The sequence below is a fragment of the Terrapene carolina genome, unplaced genomic scaffold (genome assembly GCF_002925995.2).
Source record: "Terrapene carolina triunguis isolate 2854851 unplaced genomic scaffold, T_m_triunguis-2.0 Scaffold790, whole genome shotgun sequence".
Classification (NCBI taxonomy): Eukaryota; Metazoa; Chordata; order Testudines; family Emydidae; genus Terrapene; species Terrapene triunguis.
In genome coordinates this window covers 776,741-804,352 of record NW_020665141.1, presented here as the reverse complement: position 1 = coordinate 804,352, position 27,612 = coordinate 776,741, and the positions used below count along the sequence as shown (strand labels likewise).

The 27,612-nt window shown below is 41.7% G+C and overlaps 1 protein-coding gene across 2 annotated transcripts; it reads left to right on the top strand.

Annotated features, from left to right (window-relative positions):
• SMPD4 (sphingomyelin phosphodiesterase 4) lies at positions 1-27,189 on the top strand. Of its 2 annotated transcripts, XM_024195506.2 has the most exons (20): positions 1-82; positions 993-1,079; positions 1,608-1,694; positions 2,991-3,133; positions 3,285-3,360; positions 4,042-4,150; positions 4,680-4,732; positions 5,389-5,540; positions 6,982-7,114; positions 9,560-9,631; positions 13,508-13,597; positions 16,228-16,373; positions 17,032-17,122; positions 19,657-19,757; positions 21,037-21,200; positions 22,064-22,269; positions 22,915-23,148; positions 24,539-24,670; positions 24,842-24,970; positions 25,727-27,189. In XM_024195506.2, exons 2-20 carry the CDS (start codon positions 1,041-1,043, stop codon positions 26,051-26,053), a joined length of 2,484 nt encoding a protein of 827 aa, XP_024051274.1. In that variant the 5' UTR covers positions 1-82; positions 993-1,040; the 3' UTR covers positions 26,054-27,189. The 2 variants fall into 2 exon arrangements, with proteins under 2 accessions (XP_024051274.1, XP_024051275.1); XM_024195507.2 differs by lacking the exon at positions 13,508-13,597.
• The last annotated feature ends 423 nt before the right edge of the window (positions 27,190-27,612 follow it).

Below are 27,612 nucleotides of genomic sequence, written 5' to 3'. Positions count from 1 at the left end.
CCGGTCCCGAGGGGAGGAGGAAGCGGCGGCGGATTGAAAATGGTCCGGGGCGCTAGAGCGCGGGACGGGGCAGCGGGGCGAGGTGAGGGGCCTCCCCTGGGCTGGGGGAGGGTACAGGCTCCCGCGCGAGGTGGGGAGACGCCCGCTCCCGCCGGGGTCCGGCTCCCGGGAGCGCGGGCTGGAGATTGGGGGCAGGGCTGGAGGGGTCTCAGCCCTAGGGTGGCGGCTGTAAGCAGGGCCCCCAATATCCATCCCCTGGAGGGGGTCTCAGTCCTGGGGGGAGGCTGTAAGCAGGGCCCCCAATTCCAGCCCCTGGAGCGGGTCTCAGTCCTGGGGTGGAGGGTGTAAGCAGGGCCCCCAATATCCAGCCCCCTGGAGGGGTCTCAGCCCCACCGCTCCCCAACAAACATAAAACCTTCCAGGATCCTGCTTCTCTTGGTCCCTTCTGGGTTCTTTCCTGAGAGACAGGAGACAGCCGCTGGTGGTAATGTGCTTGTGTTCCCTGTGTCAGCAGCCACCACCTGGGGGGCGGGGGGGGAGCTATAGCATGAGCTATTTGCAGACAATCTCACATCTGGATAGTGTCGTCTTTCTCCTGCTGGACTGGTGCTTCCATAAACACGTCATACAGTCCATGTCAGACAGGTTGTGTCCCCTAGAGATGGTTTTGTTCCCCTGCATTGGCTGCAGTCTAATTAAACTGAGGCTCTTTTTGCATCCTCCCCCATCCCCCAGTTATGTTTATTTGGAAAGGACTGTATTATTTCTATGAAACTGTGCAGTGTTATCGACTATGGGGGAAATACGGTGTAGTCACCTTTGTCAGGGATCTGCCTTGGTTTACTCCAGCTCCCCAGTCACATAGACATAATAAACATACATTTTGCCTGTTTTCATGCATAAACATGAACATATCAGAAAGTGAGTTGTAGCAGTGTTACAACATGAGATTTTAATATTCACTTAGATGTTTCGCTCTCTTTTCTTTGCAGTGGTTTCCTGAGACCACGCTTCCTTTGGGGTATTGTAGAAAGACAGTTATGGCTGTCCCTCACTTACAACAGCCTAGCTTCCTATTGGTAAGTGCCAGTACAGATGGTTATTGGCATCAGGAAAGTCTTGTGGTGATAGTGCTTTTGGCTAATGAATTGCAAAATAATCACTTGAAAATTTAATCCTCCACATATTAATTCCTGACAATTTCTCTATAAGCAGAATGCATAGCATAAAATCTGAAAGCATTCTGTGGAAATGCACTGAGAAAGTTCCAGCTCCCCTTCTCAAATACTCTGTGTGTTGACCATTCTAAATGTCATGTAGTCTTATTTTCATAGCACTTAAATGGTCACAAATTGAGTACTTGCTCTTTAATTTAAAACTTGTAATGTAGATCCAAGTAGGTAAAAAAACCTGAGATTTGTCTTGAGTTAAAAAATACTTATGTTTAGAATAAATCTTATGATGGAAACAATGACAGCCCGTTGCTTTTTTACAAGAGCAATATAGAACACTGTAACTAGAGAATTCTCTGCCAAGATCTTTACAAGTGTTGCCTTTTTTACTTTCTCTTGAAGAAGTGATCTGATTTCCGTTTCTGTCTATAACAGGCCAGTTTGAAGGCAGATTGCATGAACAAGCCCTTTGCTCAGAGGTGCCATGATCTGGAGATAGTCATTGAAGATTTTCCTGCCAAGGTACAGAGCAGCTACCTTTTCATGAATGTAGTCTGAGCTATACCTCAGTGGAGTTATAAAAATATTATTTTAAAAATATTTTTCTTTATTCCTGCCTTTGTAAAGAGTTTTAATATTCTTATGTGAAGTTTTATGAGTTCAGTAGTTTCCCAAAAGTTACCTAACTTTTCCAGTAGTTACAAAACTCCAAATTTTAATTGATCACATTCCTAATCATACTTCTTATTCTCTACTGAAATGCCAAATATGAGGACACTAATATTTTAAGATGTGACACATGACTGATACTAACCAGTTGAGTTGGAACACAGTAGTCTAGGAATAAAGAATGAGGTTTTCTACCACCTTAATCGCTCTAGATTGAAAACTTTTATGGTAACAATATGGTGTGCAGATCTGGTCACCACATCTCAAAAAAGATATACTGGAATTGGAAAAGGGCAACAAAAATGATTAAGAGTATGGAACAGCTTCCATATGAGGAGAGATTAATGAGACTGGGACTTTTCAGCTTGGAAAAGAGACGACTAATGGGGGATATGATAGAGGTCTATAAAATCATGATTGGTATGAAGAAAGTAAATAAGAAAGTGTTATCTAGGGGTCACCAAATGAAATTAATAGGTAGCAGGTTTAAAACAAACACAAGGAAGTATTTCTTCACACAATGCACAGTGTGTGGAATTCTTTGCCAGAGGATGTTGTAAAGGCCAAGACTATAACAGGGTTCATTAAAGAACTAGAGAAGTTCATGAAGATAGGTCCATCAGTGGCTATTAGCCAGGATGGGCAAGGATACAAAACCATGCTCTGAAGTGTCCCTAGCCTCTGTTTGCCAGAAGCTGGGAATAGGCGACACGGGATTACCTGTTCTGTTCATTCCCTCTGAAGCATCTGACATTGGCCACTGTTGGAAGACAGGATACTGGGCTAGATGGACCTTTGGTCTGCCCATTATGGCCGTTCTTATGTCCAGTCTGTAAAATTATGGGAAGCGAGGATTTAGAAAACAGGCAGAGTCCAACTTCACATCAAGGGGGGGATATATGTTTGCATTTAAATTTCTTTAAATTATTTCCACTGAATGTTCTGCACATAGAAGTGTGTCCTGGAAATAACAAAAATTATACATATATTGACTGTAGTTGGTGGAAAATATTTCTTGCATTCAGATGTCTGAAATTAAGGCTCTTCAGACAAAGAATCTACACATGAACAGTAATCTTTCTTTTTTAAAATTTTATTTATCTATTATCTATTATGACTCCACTCCTTTTTCTGGTTGTTTTCCTGTAGGAACTGCATGCCATCTTCCCATGGCTCGTGGAGAATATTTTTGGTAGTCTGGATGGCATAATCATAGGTTGGAATCTTCGCTGTTTGCACGGAAGAGCGAATCCTACGGAGTATGCTATTGCCCTGGATTTCCTGGATCCCAGGTAAATGTGCTAACTTCAGAGCAGTGAAAAATTCACGGTGAATTAATAAACCGGTATTTGATATGTTTCCTCATATGTAAACATTCAGCTACAAAAGGGGCCAAAAAAGAAAAAAGATGCTCACTGTGTTTTTCCTCATCCTTGCTTACAGTGGCCCGATGATGAAGCTGGTTTACAAACTCCAAGCTGAGGAGTACAGATACGAATTCCCAGTCTCCTATCTTCCGGTAAGTAACTGTTAAAAGTTATGTACGAGAAAATTATTTTGGTGTTGCACCTGTTGGAATGTTACTTACTCAGATACTCTGAGTTCAGGATAGGACCTGCCACCGTAGTATTTTAATTACTGTTTCATAGCATAGCAGGCTCTGGAGATGGGATTTCTAGATTGTTGCTTGTTTCAGAGGGCTGTTAGAAGCAGAGCATTCATTGTCATGATGGATTTTATAAGAAGTTGTGCTGTTAGCTTGTGTTACTATCAGCAAACTTTTGTGCTGTTCAACTGAGAAATTTCACTTCTCTTTTTTATTATTTGTTCGCCAAAATAGGCACTAGACTATTTTTGTCTTGATTACCAATAGATGGAGTTTAAAACTTCTCTTCCAAACTTGTTGGAAAGCATCCCCACCTCTAACAACATCTCACATCTCTCAGACACTTCATTCCTGTAAGTTTAGTGAAGATTAACTGTCCTCCTGGTTATGGAACATAGCACTTTATGGTTGTAGGAAAACAGCTGTCCATGGAAGCTTCGTAAAATAACTTTTCCATTGCAACCAGATAGTCACAGTCTAGAACAAAGAACCAGACATCTTTTTACAGTCCAATACAAGAATACATCCTCAAAAACTCATTCACATATTCTTAGTAGACTGGTGTAGGCATCTCATTACTCCCTCTCTTTTCAGGGCCCCGTGAAGGCTTCCATGCAAGAGCGAGTCCTACCAGAATGCTCACTATACCACAACAAAGTCCAGTTCCCTCCATCTGGAGGCGTAGGTTCGAACTTGGCCCTCAGTATCCTTTTGACAATTGAAGGGTTTACACTTTTGCATTCCTTTTAATATTTTAAGTGACTAAAACTGAGAAATCAAGATCCATTTCTGATGTTTGCTTACTGTACTTAGCTGTACAGTGATGTGCCTTAGTCCAGTGCTGCTGTGTTCAGATTGCAAACACGGTAGGGGAATGTTTAGACTTAAACTTGTCGTCCATTGAAATCTCGAATGTTTGAAAACTTCTATTCTGGCCTCATCGAAGTTGATGGCAAAACTCCCTTTGACTTCAGTGGGCCCAGGATATCACCCCTTATGTTTCATAAATATTTCTAGGTTGTTTGTCTGGTAGGGAGAAAAAAACCTAAACTACCAGACAGTGTGTAATAAACACCCTGGGAAGAGAGCAAAAGATCAAATCTGAACTTGCCGTTGAGCTCTAGAAAGTCTTCTAAAACTAGCACTGAGATACTGAAGATTTAAACGGCCAATAATTCATATCATGTTTCCAATAAGCTGTACTTATTGTATCCTTGACTCTGTCTCTCCAGATCCATTTGAATATTACATGTTTTACTTTGCAATAAGCCTTATCACACAGAGGGTAAGTAAATTTAATGCTTTTTTCCCTTTAAAGAAGCATCATTCTGGCAAACTATTTCTTCACTGCACTTTGAAAGCTTCCATCTCTTCTCTAAATGCAAGAACCCAGTTAAACTGAAACTTGCACCTGTTGCCTTATAAATACCATTTGATATGATGAAAACATAGGCAGTGATGATACACATGTAGATAATTGTACACATCTTCCTCTTCTCAGTGCTGCATTCCATTGTTGGCGGCTGAGGATGAATGAGGTATAGAAATTTCAGCTTTCTGTGCACTCTTACTTTATACCTGCTGAGCATGTTGATCATCATTCGTCCTTTGTTGTACAAACAATAGACATGGCAGTTGCACACTAAATTTTCCTTGTTTTTAGCAGTATCTAATGTTGCTGTCAGATGTGAAGTGTGATTCAGTACACTGAATCATTCCCGAAGAGCTCATGAAAATGCAGATCTTTAAGGCTAGAATAAAACACTATGAACATCCAGTTTGATTTCTTGCATAACACAGGCCATAGAATTTCATCCAGTAAATCTTGCATCAGACCCAGAATGAGATTTATCAGGTCCCGAAATCCCTGTTCCCAGTGATTTATTGTGACAGCGTGTGTATTGTCTTATTGTAGCTATATGCTGTGTATATATATTCCAGAACTCTCCCACCACCCATCATGTCAGCCCTTCAAACAGCGCTTACTTCAGTCTAGTGGACACATACCTGAAATGGTTTCTTCCCACAGAAGGAAGTGTTCTTCCTCCACCTTCTTCCAATCCTGGGGGGGGCATCCCTTCACCTGCTCCTAGGTAATGACTTGGTAAACTTGCATTATCAGTGCTAGACTGCATGGGCAATGCTCACAAAAACTGGCTGGCTTCAGTGATGAGTTCTTGCCACAGATAATGTAAGAAAATGCCATCATTTTTATATTGTGTGTATCCATACATAAAATAAACATGATTGTACCTGTATAGTAGTCTTATAATGGAGGATATAATATGGGGGTCACTGAAAGCTGAGAAACTTTTATCCTGAAAGTTTGCTGGCCTGCAGTAGTGGAGCCAGAGATGAGTTATAAATATGGTTTGTAGCTGTTGGATTTTTTTCATTCAACGCCACTAATTATGGCTCCTGCTATATGCTCTGATTAGTGTGGGACACACTCACCATCCACCCAGGAGTGGCTTGTACCACTTAATGCATATGCGGGCAGTCAGGGAGCAATTGAATTGGTCTTGGCTGTAGCTGAAGGAACCTCTCACATTCTAACAATTTTGCTGCTGACTCCAGACAATTTTGACAAACAGTAACTTCTGTTTTAACTTTTTGATGTTGCCAGCTTCAGTCGTCTCTACTGCTATAACCTTCCATGTCCTAGTTAAGAATGTGTCAGTGTTTCCTTGCAAGCTACCAGTTGTTGTGGGTTTCTTACTTCATCTGGTATACAAAGCCTGGGTGGAATTTTTATTTTACTATTCAGCGTATAAAAGGGTTATCAAAGTTTAGGTGACAGACTATGCATAACTTTATATGTTGATTTATTGAGCCACAAACTGAGAAGGACCCGAGGAAAGAGTTTCAATCTCTTACTAAAAGTTTTTGAGCTTGTTTGTAGTTTTAACTTATGCTCTTCAATTAGCCTTGCAAAATTGACATGAAAATTTACTGGCACATGTACAAAATCTACTTGTCTGCCCTTTACAATGATTAATAATGATAAAACTGATACCTTACTCATCTGGGATGAGTGGGAATGTACAATTTTGTAAGACTAATTTTGAATTTCGTATTTTTATGTCTTATATTTATCATCAAAAATGTTTATTTACTCAAATATATATTATTGTGGCTTTTTTTAACTATGGCATTTTGAGTGACTCCCAAAAGCTCTCTCTCAGGCTTTCTTCAACCTTAAACTAGATTAAATGAAGTCTGTTAAAGATTTAGCTGCCTAATGAAAGCCTAACCTCACAGTAAAATTGAATAGGAGACTGGCTAAATAAAATAGTGTACTGCAGAATGTAGTGTGTGGTTTGCGTAAAATAATAAATGAAAATAGGCACTGGACACTTATGCTGTGGCTAGTAATTGCAACCTCTTGCTTAATTTTTTAAATTCTAATTACGCAGATTTATTTAGCACAAACTCTTATCCAGTTTCTTTATGTCCTTGTGGTTACAATTTATGACCTCTGTCCCTGTACAGAGGCCTATTGACTTCAGTATTTATATAAACTTCTCTTTAAAGATCCCCAGCAGTGCCTTTCACTTCTTATGGCATACATCACACTAGTCTGCTGAAACGGCACATTGCCCATCAGCCTTCAGTGAATGCTGATCCTGCTTCCCAAGAGATCTGGAGATCAGAAACAGTGCTTAAAGTGAGTCCGATTAATTTTCTTATATTTTTAAAGTTAGAATGACTGAAAAAGCTTATTTGCGGGTAAATCTCTTTTTTCCTAACTAAAGATCAGCTTGCTTTTCCATTCCTCTCTAGCTTGCAGTCTGTTAATGGAACTTAGCAGTGCAGCTGTTGTTTTCTATTAACATAATATAAAGAAACATAAGATAAAAAGGCACTGCTAAATTGTTAAGCAACTGTTGCCACTCTTTGGATTTTAGGGGCCTGAGTCTCATCCAATTTACACCAGATTAAGTCGCCCTTTATTTAGGGAGAGAAATATCAGGAACTAGGAATTTATTCAAAACCTTATATAATGCCCCAATGCTAAACTGAAATATTGATTGTACAGTGTAAGCTACCATAGTGTATGCGCAATGATCTTGTGGCTAAAACACAGGACTGGGAGTTGGGAGTTTGTAGGTTTATTCCTGGCTCTGCCACAAACTTCCTGTGTGACTCTGGGCAAGACACTTACTCTCTGCACCTCAGTTTGGGGGGGTAATACCTATCTTACAGGTGGCTATGAGAATTAATTCACTAATGTTTTGAGTTATTTGCATTTCTGTGATGACTTCTATCCAAAGTATTAACAACATTATGGGGAATCGCTTGCTAAATTAGACCTAAGTTTAGACAACAAGCAAGCAAGAATCAATTTTTAAAAATAATTCCTAGAATTCAGAAGATAAGGATCTCATCTCTCCTCCAAAAAAAAAAAGCTGTCAATGTATCTTTATTTTGTGGTATGGTGATAATGATAATGTCTCTCTTTCAAGTAAAGCTGCTCTTTGGGTGAGTGTAAGTGACGCGGTTCTTGTTCATTTCCTCCCCCTCACTCCAGTCACCAGACAGGTAGTGGGGGAAAAAAATTAAAATGATTCCTCCCATTGCCACACCCAGGTCTTTGTGTAGACTGTAAGTTCTTCCAATCAGGGACGACGTCTTTCTCTATATGAGGAAATTGCCTAACACATTTTGGGTGCTATCACAATCTAAATAATTAAGCAGCAGTGTCGGGGAGTCATCCACTGAAGTCTGTGCCTGCATCTCCCCCACGTGCTTTGCTCACCACTATCTCTTGATTAACAAATAATTGAATATTTCACTGGAATTGACGGATCTTGGCCTAAAGAAACCTAACCTTATGTTAGGTTTTGCTTCAAGGCTCTTAGACTCTAAAGGATTAAACCAGGAGTCGGCAACCTTTCAGAAGTGGTGTGCCGAGTTTTCATTTATTCACTCTGATTTAAGGTTTCACGTGCCAGTAATACATTTTAACACTTTTAGAAGGTCTCTTTCTATAAGTCTATAATATATAACTAAACTATATATTTTGTATGTAAAGTAAATAAGGTTTTTAAAATTAAATTAAAATGCAGAGCCCCCTGGACCCAGTGGCCAGGACCCGGGCAGTGTGAGTGCCACTGAAAATCAGCTCGCGTGTCGCCTTCGGTTGCCTACTCCGGGATTAAACTGATCATTGGGGCTTTTATTCTTAAAGCAAGTTGGAAGGGAAATGAAAACACACAGAAGAGTCAAAAGGGATAGGTTATTCTGCTAAGGTATTTGAATTCAGGGATGGATAAGTAATACCTATAAGAAATGTGTGATGTGCTCGTTATGTAGTTCACTTGCAGCCTTTTCCCATCTCCCTTGAGAGAGAGACACACACACATTCTTATTAAACAGACATGCCTGTTAATAAATGAAAGCTACTAAACTTGGATCACTGGTATTCCCAGATGAGTGTTCTGCTGTGTGAGCTAAAGGAGGAACTCTTCTTTCAACTTTTCAGAACTGTGTTTACAATTCCTCGGACTTTATGATCTATATGGTAGCTGTAGCTTGTCCTATTACTTTTCTTGTATTTATACGAGGTGTTTTGACTTATATTGTGTAATAGTCTCCTAAGAACAAATAGAGAGAGGGTGTGTTCAGTGATAATACAAGTAATGGCAGAAACATAATGGGCCTTAAAAATATTGAGAAAAGAAAACATACACCTTCGTGGGGTGCAAAGTGCTCTTGCACCTGTGTAACAACAGTGAAATACAGTAGATGGGTTTGCATGTGTGTAACTGGGAGAAGTTTTGGCCTCATAACTGCAACATGCAGTGTAACTATACAGATGTGTGATTGCAGATATTGTGAAATAATACTTAGGGATAGTATTATACTATGTGGCTCAGACTTATCTCACTAAATGTAATAATTTAGTAAAGGTGAACTTGGAAAGAACCAAGTCCGTAAAAACAGAAACATCTCTAAGTACATGCTCACGCTATTTTACAAGTATAACGTAGTCTTTTGTTGAGTGATGTACAACAGACTTCAATTTGGCTAATCAAAGGCAGATTGTGACTGGCTATTCCTGGGTCTTCCCTCTTTTCCTCTAGCTGAGAAAACATTTGTTGTTTTGCAGGTTTTTGTTGAAATGTGGCTTCACCATTACTCACTGGAAATGTATCAGAAAATGCAGTCCCCTCATGTGAAGGTAATAGCCTGTGCTTCATTTGTTGGTGTCTCTTGCTTGTTGGCTTCTTATCTTGGGGTGAACCTTTGTCACTTCCCATCTTATGGAGGACTTTTAAGTGGATGGTTACAAAGGAGTGTTCTTAAAAGCATACATCAGAGCTTCTAAACTGCAGTGATGAAAAGATGTTGTGAACAAGTGCTTGTGTCATCCAAATTTGCCTTTGTTGCAATAGCTAAATATATATAAAGTTGACTTTGTGGAACAGTCGTAACAATCAATGCTACTCATAGTAGTTGGAGCAGTAACTACTGGTAAGACTTCAGTATAAAATGCCCTGTTAAAATCCCACACAAAAATGTCAACATGGCATTACAAGAGACCTAAATTTGGTTTCTGCAGCTGACAGTGTTACTGAGGAGTTAATGAGTCGTTTGAAGATCCAGTGGCATGTTTTTCAAGAGCAAAGATTTTAGCCTAAATCCAATTTCAATGGGTTTTCATAAACTGTCTTTATAGTTTTAATTGGTTAAAGCGTATTCTATATTTCCTACGCCAGAAACCGGCATTGTTAAATGTGTGCTGCATTTCAATGGTGGCTGAAGTGCTTTCTGTGTATATGTAACTTTGGATCTCTTATAAGGTCTTACTTAAATAAGATATTGCATTGATTACAAGGCATTTGTTCTAGCTGTTCAAGAATAAAACTGATGTGCTTAAAGGGGAACCTGGTATCAGAAGAGTTGGGAGTGCTGAGATTTGAGGGAATTTGGAAAAATGCCGGGGGACTGATGATTCTCAGGATTCCCAGTGGGGAAGAAATGCAAAAGTTACTAAAGGCTTGTTCATGTGTGAAGGAGTAAGATGAGAGTTACTTGACTGGGAAATTCTGAGCCTTCACTTCATCAGGTTATAAAACAAATATTTTGTTAGGGAAGAATGTTGAAGATCTAAGTGTGGTGAGTTTGTCTGTTTTTATTAAAAAAAAGATTTGAGCTCAAACTGCAAACTCTTAATAAAGATGGTAGGTCTCCACTCAGGAACCCCAGCAGCATGGCTATGCACCGATGATGGAAAGGCTTTGCTTTTAAGTACCTTTGTTCTCTGTCTGCATAGTCTTTGTGCATGCAGCTTTATGTTTAGGTAAAAAAAATGCATCGCTTTAAACTTCTCTCCTCTGTTCACCTTCTGTAGCTGAGACACTGTCTTCTAATGTTATAGCAGCATCCAGGCAGATGACGATGATGATGATGATGATTTCTTAGTGCTCATAAAACAGTGTGACTTATGCTGTGGAAATGTATGGGTAGTGCCTAAAGGAGTTTTGCCACCATAGGCTCCCACCCAGATGCACTGATCAGGCGAGGATTGAGGCTGTGGCTGCCTGATGGCTTTCTACTTCTGTCCTTGATTATTTCCCAAGAATCACTAGTTATGGGCATGTAGACGAATGAAATCCTCCTGCTTTTGGGTGGGTTGCAGAATAGAAAACAAAGGCAGGGAAGTGGCATCCCCATACAAAAAGGAACCCTCCTCGAGAACTCTGAGATGTAAGACTTTGGAAGGTGTGGGGACAGCACTATCTCTCAAGCAGTGAGTACTTAACTGACCAGAGTATTATCTGGATGAGTTGAAAAAAACTAGTGAAGCTTATCAGTCATTCAGATGTGAGCGAGAAACTAGAACTTTCAAAAATTTACATTTCTCTGGTATTCAGAGGGGCTTTCTTTAATTGGGGCTTTTGACTGCCAATCTAGAGAATTCATAAACTTTTAAAAAGTAAAGTGAATAATGACCACGTATCTTCCCCTGTTTCCGTTTACCTTTCTGCATGTGTGGAGCAGCGGGATGGTCAGTGCCACAGAAGGTCTCAGAACCTGGGCCCATTCATGATTTAAAATGTGCTATTTTAAGTCTCTAGCTACAAACTCTCCTGTAAAGAGCGGGGCTGGGATGGCGTTCCACAGAACTTGATGGGCCTTCCCCCAGCAGAAAAACATGGGGTGTCTGGGAGTGCCATGCTGGATCCCAGCTGTGTCATTTCCCATCGCCCCCTCTGAATTGTCTGAAGAAACAGGCAGATCCTAAGAATGATTCATGTCATTAAGAATCTCTTTTACGTCAGTAATAAAAGGGTGGGGGTGAGGTATGGGGAGGAGCCAGTAGAGCGTTTGCTTCAAGAATAATTACTTTCCTTTGTGGTTACTTTGCTTGAAATTGCTCCCAGATGTGGAGTGAGCCTGAGGTTGACACTGTTATGCTGGGTTTGATGATCCCCCATTAATTCAACTTGATTCAATTTCATATTTCCCCCTTTCTATTGTACTCGCCTTTCCTGTCTGTTTTGCAGCTGCTCAGTGTGGGCCAGGTGTGCAGTATCTGTTTTCCTTTTAGCTTCTGCTTTTGTCATGATTTGATTTATTTTAAGGGGTCAGTATCTAATAGGGTTCTGTGTAAAGCCTGTTGTGTTTACGTTGCCCGGGATCGCAGATCTCAGTAACAATTGCATGTGTGGCACTCTTCAGGTGCCTAGATCTTGCTGCAGCAAATGGGAGGGGAGTTAATTACCATAGCAGAAGATGGGCTCTGCTGTTGGGGAGCTTGCAGTGGCATTGCTACCGCTCTCTTAGCAGTGTCGAAGCAAAGCAGAATAAATCTGAAAAACTGAATTGAAAATAGAGGAGAAAGGAACAGATAAACTTAGAGGAGGTGTGAGACGGAGAGTTAGTTTAGATGCCTGATATTGTTGATTTGGGTCTCTGTTTAGGTGTGCATTTTGTTTTGATTTTTTTATTTATTCCATACATGTCAATGTGGCTACAGTATCCTCTTCACCACTATATTGATTAGTTTTAGAAAATGTTTCCTGTCCAAGGAGGAGTGTGGTTGAGACTTGGGAAGATCTTGGCACTCGCCTAGAACCTTAATGGCCGTGTTTTTATTTCAGCAAGCCATCTCTACAACAAGCATGTCTTTTTGTTTGGTTGGGCGTTTTTTTTTCTAGTGTTTTCCCCCCCCCCAATAGTAGAGGCCATTCTCTCTTTGAGACCTATTCACTTTCCACAGATTTGAATTTCCATCAATAGTATTTGGCCTTTAACTAGAAAAACAAAGCATGGAGCATGCAGGCTCCTATCTGGTGATTGTCAATACTGCAATTAATTGGAGAGGCTCACAGCAGTGCAATCAACCCTTTACCTTTTCACCCTCCATGTCCCTGGGGAAAGATATGTCCCTGTACTGGCTCCTCTGATTCTCACTGGCACACAAGCAAGAATCCCAAACCTTGGTCTGCCAGTGCACTGCAGGCTAAGGGATAGCTTTACAATAGTTTTCATAATACTAGTTTGGAAGTAAGTGTTTCCAGAAAAATGATTGGTTTTACCCCACATCAAAGCATTCCACATGTTAATTCCTATATTCAGCTATTCTGTCCTGCAGGTTAGCTGTTTTCAAGTGGAGAGGTTGGACTTAGTTTCATGAGCCTAAGATTTCCTCAACACGTTTGGCGGAAGCTGTGTGTCTCTATGCACGGCTTGTTAGGTCACTGATACAAGTCTGCTGCTTTTGTGGTAGAGGCAGAGCCGACTCAATCAGAGCTTCCCCCCAAACCCACTAATGTTAATTGTGAACCCAACAACAATGTCCTGTCAATTGCTTTCCCAACTTAATGAGGGTCAAGGTACCTGTGGAATCAAGCAACTGAATACAGAAGGAGAAGAGGATACTGTGGCTGCAGCTGTTGTGATATGTTGTCATTGACTGTATTTGTGACTTCCATTTTTTCCCCCCACAACCCTTTCTCTGGATCATTCACACTGTTTCTTGTTTTTTTTTTTTTTTCTCTTGCTCTTTTCTCTCCCTCTTTCCTTCCTTTTTGTTTCTGTTGTCTCTCAGCTGGAGGTTCTCCACTACCGACTCAGTATCTCCAGTACACACCACAGTAGTCCTGCCCAATCCGGCTACCAGGCCCTCCACGCATACCAAGTATTGCCATCTTTTCATTTTGTTTCTTTTTCAAAAATCTTGTTTCATCATGTAATCTGCAAAGTGTATTAATTGGCACTAGCAGAAAAGGCAGCTGTACTGCAGGTCTGCAAGATGATTCAGAGATTAGTTCCACTGAAACAATATTCGGTAAAGATAGGTGCAGCAGAGACTGAGAGATGCTGATGAACACCTTGGAAAAGGATGTTAGATGTATAGCACATATTAGAAGGACCAATTGGGATCCCCATTTTAAGAGATGCATCTCTTTTAATGGATTTAAAGGGAAAAATTTGACACTGTGCTAATATCTCCTTGGCCCAACAACTTGCTTTGCTAATGGCAGAATTCTGTCTGTCATGTACTGCTCCTTTAAATGAATCTTGCAGGGAAGAGGAGAGCAGAGATTGCATGGCTGTACCCCCAATGAGAGAGGTAGGTAATGTAAACAATCATTCTACACTTCCAGTGAAACACAGCTGGACAGTGTTAAATTAATATTGGCAGCCTGAGCTTGATTGGCTAACTTCACAAAGGGATATGTGGGTTGCACGTTTGCGGATTATTCAGGACATGCCTGCAAAGCCATTCCTGTTGGAACAGATTCCTGGGTTCATCCTCCCTATTTCAGCCCTTTACTCACTGGTTCCTCATTTGGTGGGGCACACAGTCCATAAAGGCAAGTTAACGTTGGTATGAATTCTCCCTGCCTTAACCACTTAGTCCTCTGCTTTTGCCTAGGCAGCATGAACACTTTTACTATTAATCAACATACTGCTTAAGAAGGAAAATAAGAATCGACTACCCGGTGCATTGTTTTATAGCCTTAAATCATCATGCCAGTCCATAGTGTTGTTCTTAAACTTATGTGAAATATGTATTTTCTCCACCTTCCTGGGTGAGGGGAGGAATGATTGGGCGAACATTCCTGCAAATTAGGGCTGGAGGTCAAGAGCTTTTGGAAAGAGTGGGGAGAATAGAAGTTGCCTTTTAGCTTTAAAGAACAATGCTTGTGGTGATGCTGGTGATCCAGGTTATGAGGAAATTAGCCTGTCAAATAGCTTTTAAGTGACAGAGGATTTGTTAGTGTGAAAATGAACAATGGAGTTAAATGCAACCACACAAACAATTGAAGACTCGTATAAAACAACAGAGAATGCTTTCTTGGAGGTAGTCAATGGCCAAGATTTTCAAAAGTGGCTAGTGATTTTGAGTGCCCACCTTGAGACCCGAGAAATCGGGTCTGATTTTCACAAATTGCTGAGCACCCACCTTCTGAAAATTCAGGCCCCTTTAAGGAACCTCAAACTGGGCACCCAAAATCACTAGTCGCTTTTGAAAATCTTGGCCATTGACTACCTCCAAGAAAGCATTCTCTGTTGTTTTATACGAGTCTTCAATTGTTTGTGTGGTTGCATAAGTTCATAGCACCAGAAAGACCCTACCTAAGATGTCTTTGTTAGGTATTTTCTCCTTCAGACTTTATATAGACTAACTGACTCGCAGCCACCTATCAACTGGTGTGACCCCTTTTGTAGCCTCACTTCCACTGGTGATGGACACTGGCAGGAATACAAATGGAGTTTTCATTAATCCTAATAATAGGGCCTTCCCCCCCTTAGAGAAGGCATAGATCCATCCAACTGCACTGCTGCAGTCAGAGGCCCGTCATCGCCTGCCATCAGTCAGGAGTTGAGCCTTTTCCCAGAGGGAACCTAGCTATGTAAAAGTATTAAGAAAATTTTCAGAACTGTTTAAGCATATGAAAACTGTTAGCTGCTTCCCCACAGCCATTGCAAGCAGGAAGGGCTTTAAAGTCTCATCATAGCACCAAGAATTGTTCTGAATTGCTCACACACAATTAAACACATTTAAAAGATAAGAAGTAGTTTCCTAAAAAACCAAAACAACCTGTCCCAAGTAGCCAAGCTATGCAGCTCCGAAGTTTCACCTGAACGCAGCTTCATTATAGCATCCGAAAATCTCCGTTCACAGCTGCTGCTAACACATGCAGCCCAGTGCGACCCTCCATCACTCTTGTTTTTGTTGCTGTGGTACTTGTGTTTGGCTATCCTTGATCTCCCCATCTCCCACACTTCCAGTAAAAAGATGGAATGACACCCCCACCCCCCAAAAAACTTATACTGATGTTAAGTGCAACAGGATCATTCAGGGCATGAGCAACAGAAGCAAATATTACACTTGCCATAACTTTTTTAGAATTTTTCTTTTTTAGGAGGCAGAAGAACACCCACATAAGAAGGAAGGCTTAGTAGAGTGTGAGCGGAGAGCATAATAATGGTTCTGTTGTGTTACTGACAGCAGACACTTAATAATAATAATAATTAATAATAATAAATAAAAGAATGGATATTCTTATTTTTTCCTGAGAGGGGGTAAGTTAAAGTAAAACTTAGTGATGTTCTGTTAGTGAGCTATTGAAGGCAGAGCTGTGATGCAACTTGTTCTTTTGGGGAGATAATTTGTTCAAATGGGGTGACGCAGAACTAAACAGGTAGGGACACTCCTGTTCTGTTTTAATGTCTGATGTGAAAATACCTTTGTGCTGAGCTCCCTCATAGAGGATTAACAAGCAAAACTTATCTTTCTGCCTATTGCTTTAAATCCAGGAATCATTTAAACCCACAGAAGAGCATGTGTTAGTGATAAGACTGCTCGTGAAGCATCTGCACGCTTTTGCCAACAGCCTGAAACCAGAGCCACTCTCGCCCTCAGCCCATTCCCATACAGCCAGCCCACTGGAGGAATTCAAGAGGTAGATATACTGTCAAACTGCCTTTCGAGCATGCAAAGCACTAATTAATACATACCTTGTCAGTTTTGCTTTTGTTGAGAGCTTGAAATTGCATTATTTAGGAGGATGAGAGAGCCCACTTTTACACTCCTCATGCACTTTGGGCTGGAGTCCAGATCAGAATAGGGAAGAAGGAAGTAGTTGCTCCCAATCCACAATGTATCCACAATGGAAAATGCTTCAGCTTTTTTAGAAAAGGGGGAGGGAATCAAACTGCTTTAGAGGTGCTAGTGTTTGTTCTGAGAACAGAGGGAAGTTGAAGCCAGTTTAGAAGAGCAGTCAGACTGGTGCAGAAATAATTTCTGTACATATCTCTGCAAAGGACACGTGCAGATCAGTATTGGGTAGAGGAAAAGTTGTGTTACTGAAACTGCACCAGAGAGAAACCAGAGAAGACTGGGCAGCCTTCTTAGAGGCACTTGGGTTGCATTTGGCCCTGGAATAGCAGGTTGTGTGCATCACTATTAGAACTTTTCAGACATATTCAAATCATCGGCTCCTTCTTCAGCTGAGAAAGAACCTATCAAAACTCGTTACTTCTGTATTAAATGTTTGAGATATTACTTTATCATCTATTATTTGTTTATACATGTGTCTTTGTGTCTGAATCTCATTGCAGAGTTGTGATTCCTCGGTTTGTCCAGCAGAAGCTCTATATCTTCCTGCAGCACTGCTTTGGCCACTGGCCCCTGGATGCCTCTTTCAGAGCTGTATGTACCAGCTTTTATTTCTGCTGAGTCCGTACAAAATCAGAGTTAGTTAATAAAACACTGGGCCAGCTGCAGTGATAAAACTACTGTTTTTGTAGAACTGTTCCCTGTTCATGATTTGTTTCCTCAGGAAGAGGGGAAAAAAACATTTATTAGGACTAGAGTTAGAAAGGTATGGGAAGGGGAATTCTTAGATACTGGTGAAACTATGTGGTGGTGGTTCATTTCTCTTTCCCTTTATGGTTGAGAACAAGCTATTCTTGTAGAGAACCTGTATGTTTATGGATAAATTTGTCCTATCTAATAATACACTCTAATCTTGTTGTAACTAACCAGACTAGGAGAAGAAATATAGCTTTAATTTGTTTTAAATATACATTCCTCCTCCTTGGGGGAAGTGACATGGCTGGGTCAGTTATGTTGCCATGTTTGGCAGATAGGACAGAATAGACCACTGGGAAGCCTCTTGGGGTGAAATCTTAATTCAACTGAAGTCAAAGTTGTCATGGACTTCAGTGGGGCCAAGATTTCACCCCCTGTTACCTAGTAGTTTCTTGTGTGAGTGCCCACTGCTGTATTGGAGAAGGAGGACTGAAAAAGCATTAATACAAAACGCTATTCAGCCCATCCTCCATGTATCTCACTAGACTATATGGTGCTTCAGTGAATGATATTAAATGTCAGAATAATAGCACAGTCCTCAACCGTGATGACTACATTAACGTGACCAACCAACAACTCTCCGACACCACCTGTTATAAAGAACTCAGAGAAGATACCTCACCACAATTTACCCAGGAATTTAAGGATATCATCAAATCCTTCCCCAAACAACTCCAAGAGAAACTCTACAAACTCATTCCCCAAGAACCCTCCCCGGGGACCTTCTACGTGCTTCCCAAGGTACACAAACAAGGGAACCCAGGCAGACCCACCATATCTGGCCATGGCACTCTCACGGAAGGATATTGGGGCTTATAGAAACCATCCTCAAACCACTCACCAAGCAAAGGGCCAGCTTCCTCCAAGACACAATCAACCTCTTCCACAAACTCTGCAATATTAACAACCTCCTTCAGAACACCATCCTTGCCAACAGGGATGTCACTTCACTCTACACCAACATTCCTCACAATGACAGCATAGCTGCCTGCTTCAAATATTTACAAAACAATGGACAACCTGCAGATATCCAACCTAAACATATTGCTGAACTCATCGATTTCATCCTCGCACATAACAATGTTACACTTCCAGAACAGCCGGGGGTACTAGGATGGCTCCCCAATATGCCAGCCTCTTCATGGGCCACCTTGAGAATTTCTGGACAAATGCACCATGAAACCAATAATGTATCTGAGATACATTGATGATATGTTCATCCTCTGGACAGACACTCTCTCATAGATTTCCACCACAACTTCCCACGGATCACCATACCTACCTTCATAGATGCAGTAACCATCCCAAACACACCAAGAAATCTGTTATCTACAGCTAGGCACTCAGATACCACAGAATATGCTCTGAGGAGAAAGTCCAGGATATACACCTTAACACGCTCAAAACTGCCTTACTAAATAACCACACTTCACCAGAGAAGTAGATCCCATCATGGAACAGGCCACCCAAATACCTCGAGAGAACTTGTTTCAATACAGAAATAAACCCCCCTCCAACCACACACCCCTAGTTGTTTCATACCACCCCACACTGGAACCCATACGGGGTATCATCAGACAACTAAAACCCACGCTTGATGAGGACCCCATTCTGAAAGAAATCTTTCCTGAACCCCCTCTTCTGGCCTTCAAACAACCCTCCCAACCTCTCCAAGCTCAGCATCAGAAGCAAGCTCCCAACAGACCAGGACACACCAACTCAAAGCAGCACCAGACTCTGCCACTGGTCGGTATAGTGGGGGACTTACATTGGCGGGAGCAATCATATAAATTTGCAGACACTTACAGAGTGAGGTCGACGTAAGTTGCCTTATGTTGACCTAACTCTGTAGTGTAGACCTGGCCTAAGTCCGTTTCCTAGACCTGAAGAAGAGCACTGTGTAAGCTTGAAAGCTTGTCTCTCTCACCAACAGAGTGTGGTCAATAAAAGATATTATCTCACCCGCCTTGTCTCTAATATCCTGGGTCCAACACTGCATACACCAATACTAGTACATCAGCTTGATTGGTGGATGCATCTTCCTTTCCATGGCAGCCACTTGAGCACTCTTTCATTTGACTGTTATTGTAGAGGGTGAGCTGCTTGTTCAATACAACCAGGCGTTTCCTAAAATGTTTTGTTAATGGATTTTTACTAAGCATTTAGTTCTCTTCAGCTCTGATGCAAGGGCACATGATCACTAACGACTTACTCTTCAGGGCTGAGACTTTTGCAAGATATTTTCATTCCTTAAGCCTTTTGTTGGTATTAAGAAAGTGGGTGTCATTGTCCAAGGGACTTAGCAAAACAAACAAGCAAAATCTTCCTTCTTCAATTGACTTGCTTTTTATGTTGTTGTGGTTTTGCTTCAGGTCCTAGAGATGTGGTTAAGCTACGTGCAGCCCTGGAGATATGCGCCTGAGAAACCACTTCAGAGTGCAGAGCCTCAGCCTCGCAGTGTATCAGAGAAATGGTAAACAGAGGATTATTCCTGAGCAGAATCTGCAGCTCACTCTAATCCTGACTTCAGCAGATGGCATCTGTTAACTGTTAGAATTTTGCATATGAAAATCTCGAAGACAGTTTTAAATGTTGTTCCTTGTAAGCATCTAGTTCATGGATACGGAACTGTGGAATTGTGACCAAGCACCCTCTTTCTTTATCGCGAGGTGGGGTCACAGAATGGAAAAGGTTGAGATCTGCTTTCCTAGTTTACCCCATTCAGTTCCTCCTGACATGTTACTCTAAGTAGCTTGCTTCATACAGCAGGTGCCAGACTGGCCTTCCTGCTGAGGAAGAACAAAGATGGCATATCCGTCACCCTGACATGGGTAAAAGTATTTATTTGGCTTAAAGCTATATTGATAAACATAAGCCCTGTTCATTGTTTCCTCTGTGTGGACTCCTTGGTGTCTTTCCCTTTACTTCATCATCTTTCCCATGTTCAACAAAGTCCCCCCAGGTGGCTCCAACATTACAAACTACACTGCTCATTGCATTGTGCTGTGTCCAAAATCTTGGGTCATAAGAACAGCCATACTGGGTCAGACCAAAGGTCCGTCTAGCCCAGTATCATGTCTTCTGACAGTGGCTAATGCCAGGTGCTTCAGAGGGAATGAACAGAACAGGCGGTCATCGAGTGATCCATCCCCTGTCGTCCACTCTCAGCCTCTGGCAATCAGTGGCTAGGGACATCCAGAGCATGGTTTTGCATCCCTGACCATCTTGGCTTATAGACTATCCTTGAATTTATCTAGTTCTTCTTTTTTTAACCCTGTTATAGTTTTGGCCTTTACAACATCCCCTGTCAACGAGTTCCACAAGTTGACTGTGCGTCGACTTTACCAACTGTTCTGAGGCACCTCCTTCCCTAAGACCTATAGTGGCACAATCCATTCAGCGGTGAGGGTGGGTTTCATGGAGAGGCAGCACCAGTTTCTCTGGTCCCTGGATACTTGTGCAGGAGACAGTGATAGAAACCACACTTCAGGCTTCAGCTTGCCTCTGAAGTCCTCCCATTGCATGTCTATGCAACTAGATATCTGCCAGCACAAAGTCAGAGATTGTTACTGGTACCTAAAAACACTTGAGTAAGGAGGGACATTTTTTTGTCTGAGTGTGAAATGGAAAAGATGAGATCATTCCAGTTGATGGTCTAAAATATATTCTATGGGATTATTTATTTGGCATACTGAATATACTTACTCCTTATTTTAATAGCTGTATTCACAAACCCATTGTTACTTTGACAGGGCTCCCTTCATTCAAGAGAACCTACTGATGTACACCAAGCTATTTGTAGGCTTTCTGAACCGAGCTCTCCGCACCGATTTGGTCAGCGCTAAAAATGCCCTGATGGTGTTCCGAGTAGCCAAGGTCTTTGCTCAGCCCAACCTAGCTGAAATGATCCAGAAAGGTAACGGAATACCATGTTGCCTCCTTGCAGTGTTCTGCCCTGGTCTGTCCCATGGCAACTCTTTTGCCTCAGAAGCATGGAGAAATGCAAATTGGAGGATTCGGTGTCTGCCTCATGTGACATTGAAGTTCAGAGACCTGATGTCTTTGCTTCTATTTACAGTATTGGTTTCATACATATATACAAGTTTTTCTTATTTTTTTTTTCTAATTTCCATTCATCAGTCTCACTGATTCCTATTTGTTCTAACTAACATAAAAAAACCACGATGCTGAGTATTTTTAGTAAACAGAAACTCCTTGTGTTTTACAACCTCTTTATTGTTTGTGGAGTTTAGTTATTAATTAACTCAGAAGTAAAACTTTGTAATACCCTACAGAAATTTATATTTACTCAGACTTCAGCAAGATGGCAAGTCAGCAAGAACTTGCACTCCAAGTTCTAGATATCAGTTCAAAGTGTCCTGAAAGCTGCATGTTGAGCGTACTGGGGTACAGTGGGGGTGGGGGGAACAAGAGGGTTTAGGCAAGCAACAAAAATTTCAGATGCTGGAATATGCTCAGCTGGGCAGGCATAGGGACCATAATATCCTTTCCTACAACCAATCATGGCCTAGAAGTACTATGTCTATATAGACTTAGATGCACCATTGTATTATTGAAAGCTCTTTCTGCTGTATGAGTGAAGATTCAGTGGGAAAACTTGAACTAATAACTAGGGCCCCACCCTCCTTCTCCTCCCCCCAAATAACCTTGTAACCTTGTTACAATGAGTGGTTAAAAAATTGTATTGCTAGATCCCCAAATCAGAGGAAGGTGTAACCTGGTTTTCTCCACCCTACATCATCTTATCCCAAATTCTAGGAGAGCAGTTATTCCTGGAGCCAGAACTTGTTATCCCTCACCGTCAACACCGAATTTTCATGACCCCCACTCTTGGTGGGAGCTTCTTGTCATCATGGCCTCCAGCAATCACAGATGCCTCATTTAAGGTGAAGAGTCATGTTTACTGCCTGGAAGGACAGGAGTCCCAGTACAAGCAGATGTTTGGTCCAGAAGTCAGGAATTTGGTAAGCAATGACCTTGCTTACTTGCTCTGTGTAAGCCCCTGAATATCTGCTCCATCACGTAAGAGGGGGGAGAAATTTTAGCTCTTTAAAAGCAGGGGATGAATCAGGAGTTGGTGGTGGTTGTAGAATCTGTTTGGAAGGTCCATAACAAGTGTGAAAATAGAAATGTAGAGACTGCTTTCCAGTCTTGAAGGGTGGGGTGGACTGGGCTTGCAGCTTTGGAGCAATCTGCTATGGGCATGTACTTGTTTCATCTCTCAACAATGACTGTGTGTATTTCTGATTCATAGTGTTAATAATCAATACCCAGCAGCAAGCCAGTTAAAAATGGTGTAGCAGAGGGAGAGGGTCTCTCCCTAAGCAGCAGGCTAGTGAAGTGAAGGAAGATGCATCTCAAAGGAAACAGAGGGGCACTCACATTCCTCTGAATGCCCCAGCTGCAGTGATTTCCTTTATTCTATTGGAGTTGGAGCACATGACTACTACCAGCACAAGTCCATGTCAGCCAAGGGAGTGAATGTGCTGATTCTGTTCTGATTGTCAGGTCACCAGGCAGACTTGTATTCACATGCTGGTGCTTACTACTGACTTGTATCCTTTATTCTATTGCTTTATTTAGTCATCCGCCTGTCTTTTATTTTTCAGGTATTAAGATTGGCCCAGTTAATAGGCCAGGCCCAGCAAACAGCAAAGTCCATATCAGACCACTCTGCAGAGACCATGGCTAGTCAGTCCTTCCTATCCTGGTTTAGGTTCAGCCCTTCTGACATGAATGGTTCCTATACAGGAAATGACCTAGATGAAATTGGGCAAGACAGCATCAAGAAAACAGATGAATATTTGGAGAAGGCACAGGAGTACCTATGCCAGATCTTTCGGGTATGTAACTTCCTTCCAAGTGCTGTCACTGGGAAGTAGCATGAATGAGAGTCAGGATTCCTGCAGTCTACTTCCAGCTTTCTCACTTACTTGCAGTGTGATCATTGGCAAGTCATGTAGGCCAACATTTTCAAAAGTGGACACTCATTTTGGATGCCTCAATTTTTGGTGCCCATCTTGAGACACTTTAGGATTGATTTTTTTTCCAGGGGTGCTGAGTGCCTGTAAACCTCTTGACTGTTGCTAAAGTTGCGGGTGCTGTGCACTTGAAATTATCAATCCCAAGCTAAGTTCCCTCTAAGCCGCGTGGCCATGCAGCTGGGTATTAAGCCCCGTGCAGGGGCTCAGGACCTGCCTGGCCCAGGCCCACCGCAGCTGCCGGGGAAAGGAGACCCTCCATCGGCCCAGTGCAGCCCCACCGGAGCTGCTGTGGCTGGGAAGAGGTGCTTCTCCCCTGGCCCTGAGCTGCTGCGGTGAGAGAGGGCTGGGGGAGTCCTCTCTCCCCACCGCAGCCCCGACGTAGCCTGCACCCCAAACCCCTCATCCCTGGACCCACCCCAGAGCCTTCACCCCTAGCCGGAGCCCTCATCCTCTGCACCCAACCCTCTGTCCCAGCCCTGAGCCCCCTCCCACACCCCAAACCCCCCAGCCCCACCCCAGAGCCCTCACTCCCCCTCCCCCGCACCCAACCCTCTGCCTCAGCCCGGAGCCCCCTCCCACACTCTGAACCCTTCGGCCCCACCTCCACCACATGAATTTTGTTATGTGCACCAATATGAAGGTGATGTGTCACACATCACCTCCATATTGGTGCACATAACAATATTCATTCCGCACATGGACATAAAAAATTAGAGGGAACACTGATCCCAAGCCATGTTAAACTAGGCACCCACAATAAGTAGCCACTTAGAAAAATCCCATATTTTTCCTACTTACCAAAGGGCATTTTATGGCTTACTGTTTTTAAAGCACTTTGAGATTTTCTAATGAAAGATGCTATAGAAATGCAAAAGTGATAAAGCTAATAGAAGATGGCTGCTTCTCTCATTAAGCTGAAAGGAAGCAAAGAGATTTTACACAAGTTCGCTTGCACATGGCTGGGAGAAGATAGAACTAAGCAACAGCTATGGGAAAATTAGGATGTACTGAGTGAATAATACTTCTCTCTGCAAGGACTTTGCCACCTGATGAAAACAATTAAGAATTTAGTCGCTTTTTTTTATTATTGTAGACTGGTAAGTGGGTTGTTTTCAGTACCTGTTCTGTTATCGGTCATTGGCTATGTGGTTCTCAAGGGCTGCACAGGAGCTGGTGAATGGGGAAATAGGTGGAAAAGAAAAAGGTCGTAAAACCGAATAATTATGAAGAAATTGTTCTTTTTGACTAGTTGAATGAAGCCCAGCTGACCCAAATGATTATGAATTGTGGAGCAGCTCAGGATGAGAATGGAAAGAAGCAACTTCCAGACTGCATTGAGAGTGAGGATGGACTAATTCTTACGCCTCTTGGCAGGTATCAGGTAAGAGGGAAAAGCTTCCAGCCCAATACTTCTAGAGCTTCTGTTTAAGAAAGCAGAGTGTATGCCTCTACATCAAAATAGATAGCTTGTCAGGGATGGGAGGAGAGATACCAGTTTATATGCAATTCAAATTTGATCTATAAAGTATGTGATTTCCTTTCCTGTTCCTAGATCATAAATGGCTTACGGCGGTTTGAGATAGAGTACCAAGGAGATACTGATCTTCAGCCCATCAGAAGTTATGAAAATGCCACTCTAGTGCGACTGTTGTTCCAGTTATCCTCAGCAATTAATCAAAGGGTAAGTGCAATGAGAAGTCTTCTTTCTCTTTTTCAGTTGCATATTCCTATTCTCCCTCTGACCTGTGTCAATGTACAACTTACACACTTGCTTTGTACTCTCACCATTAATGTGACTTCTGCATGAGTTTGCAAATATTCCATAGGGCTCTTCTTCCAGCCTGGAATCACCTTTTTTCCCCTATTGCTCAAGAGTTGTAAATGTCACAACATTCTCTCCAAATCAGAAACAGTACACTGAAATGTATTGTTCATGGTAGATGAGGTAGAAGGAATATCCTTCACAGGATCATATTAGCACATACAAGCATAATGAAAGAACACTCTGTTTCCCAAGGTGTCAAAATAAGCAGGAAAAGGGTTAATCCAACCAAAAACTTTTATTTCTTCCTCCTCCTGCCTCTCACTCCTTTAAGCTCTGGCTTGCAACTTGATAGTCCTCTCTCCACTGTATCCTGACATAATATGTACACACCACTGTTGTTCCAGATTTCCTTCTGTTGGTTTAGTGCTTTGTACCGCTAATAGTAAATTAGCAGAATTACTACAGTACAAATGTAAATTTGTGTTGGAACAATTCTAACTTTTGAAAGACATATGAGTTTTGAGTTATAATTGCTATAATCCTCTTTCCTGTCCCCTTAATACAAACCAAAACATAAAAGCAACAATTTTTCAGTGTTAACCTAAAATCCACATTTTAATTTTTGTTTACATTTTTCTTGTTCGGTTACTGACTTTGTTTTTCTTACCTTAGTTTGCTGATCAAATGGAGATTCTCTGCTCCAGGGAAGACTTTATTGGCAGGTTGTGTCGCTATCATCTTACCAACCCATTCCTTGCAGAGAAGGGCAGGCACAGCCCAGCACTGAAACAAAGGTCAGGACGTTCTCAGCGACCAAGGATCAGTCTGAGATTTCTGGCTAGCTACAGGACTCTTCTTTCTTTGTTCATGATATACTTCATTGCATCTTGGTTCTGCATTGGACCACTGGCCTGCACATTCATTATTCTCCTTGGGTATCTTCTTTATGCAATAGTAATGACTTTCTTCACTGAAAGGTGGAAACCTCATCAACACTAATTTTTCCCTTCAGTGTACACTGTAAAACAAACTTTTTAAGGATAAAAGTACAGTGCTTCGTGATTAAAAGGCTTCGGCAAAGGATCACTTCAAAACTTTTAAGTGTGTTTTTTTGTATTAAAGTTGAGCCAGAGGGATGGGTTTGTGGTTGTAGAAGCCACTGTAATCTATGTAAATTCTGTTTTGATAAACTCTCTTTTCTACACAGTTTACTGAATGTGCGGGATGAGAGACACTGCTTGTGGTTTGGGGAACAACCGCCAATGATTATGGAGCTGAAATGAACAGCCCGAAGTAGCTATGGGAAACTACACATAGAAACAGCTCTAGATTTGGCAATCTATCCATAGTGCGGCTTTTTACTTTTACCACTTCATATGGGAATTGGCCATTTGAACTGCTTTCTGCAGGTTTTATATCATGTTGTTGGGGAGGGGGTTTTCAGTGTGACAAAGGCAATAGTAGCCACAAATCATGAGTTCTGTACACAAAGCTGAATCCCAAAAAATCAGTAGGACAAAAATGACATGATTAGCATAAACAAGTTTTTGGCTTAAATTACTCAAAAGAAATCTGGGGGAAATAAGTAATATAGTTTGGCTCAGAAACAGGAGAGGGGAGTTGCATCTTGTTGCAAGCTACATATGATTGCTTTGATTTGCAAAACATTGCATTTTAAATATTTCAAAGTACCAGGAAAGGAGGAGAAGCTGGTGGCAGGAATCCCATAGCCTAGCACAGGGGCTAACTCTGCATTCCCTTTTCTGAACCAATACCTACTTGTTGTCTTCACTGGTCCCTGTCTTTTCAAAATGAGGAACTCTGGGAGTTGATTCTTTTAGCATTTAACTTGACAACAACAAACCATGAGTCATGTGCAAAAAGAGAGAATTTAGCATTCATCTAAACTAAAGTTCTAGTTTTCTGGGTATCCCCTGATGCCATTGGTCCAGCATTCCTACTGTGACTGCCATTAGCACCTAGTGTGAATAAATCAGTCACTCCACACACTGTAGTATAAAACTATTTAAAAAACTGTAACCTTCCATTGTACTGACACTCACTCAGTTGTAGAAAGGAAATTATATCTTTTAACATTTTCTCCAGAACTTGAGCTCTGACCAGATTTTTGTCTAACCACCATAAAATGGGTTCCTTCTCTGCCCGCACTACTTCTTTAGCAAGTGATCTACCTTCCCAGCAATAAACTACACCTCTACCCCGATATAATGCTGTCCTCATGAGCCAAAAAATCTTACTGCGTTATAGGTGAAACTGCATTATATCAAACTTGCTTTGATCCGCCGGAGTGCGCAGCCCCGCCCCCTGGAGCGCTGCTTTACCGCGTTATATCCGAATTCGTGTTATATAGGGTCGCGTTATATCGGGGTAGAGGTGTACTGTAGAAAAGAGTCACCAACTAAACCAAAGTAAATTGAGCTTCTTTGTTTAAACAAACAACATGTTCAAGGAATCAGTTTAACCTGCTCTCCCCTGAAATACACTGCTGTCAGGTGCAGTTGTGGCACTTGTGGTGTAAAGGATTAAATACATCTTGC

Bases quoted from the DNA above. Each gene is read 5' to 3' on its own strand.
- SMPD4 (XM_024195506.2), top strand. From the start codon at position 1,041: ATGGCTGTCCCTCACTTACAACAGCCTAGCTTCCTATTG. The intron at 1,695-2,990 runs GTACAGAGCAGC...GTTTTCCTGTAG, and splicing joins TTGAAGATTTTCCTGCCAAG to GAACTGCATGCCATCTTCCC. The intron at 13,598-16,227 runs GTATTGCCATCT...CTTTAAATCCAG, and splicing joins AGGCCCTCCACGCATACCAA to GAATCATTTAAACCCACAGA.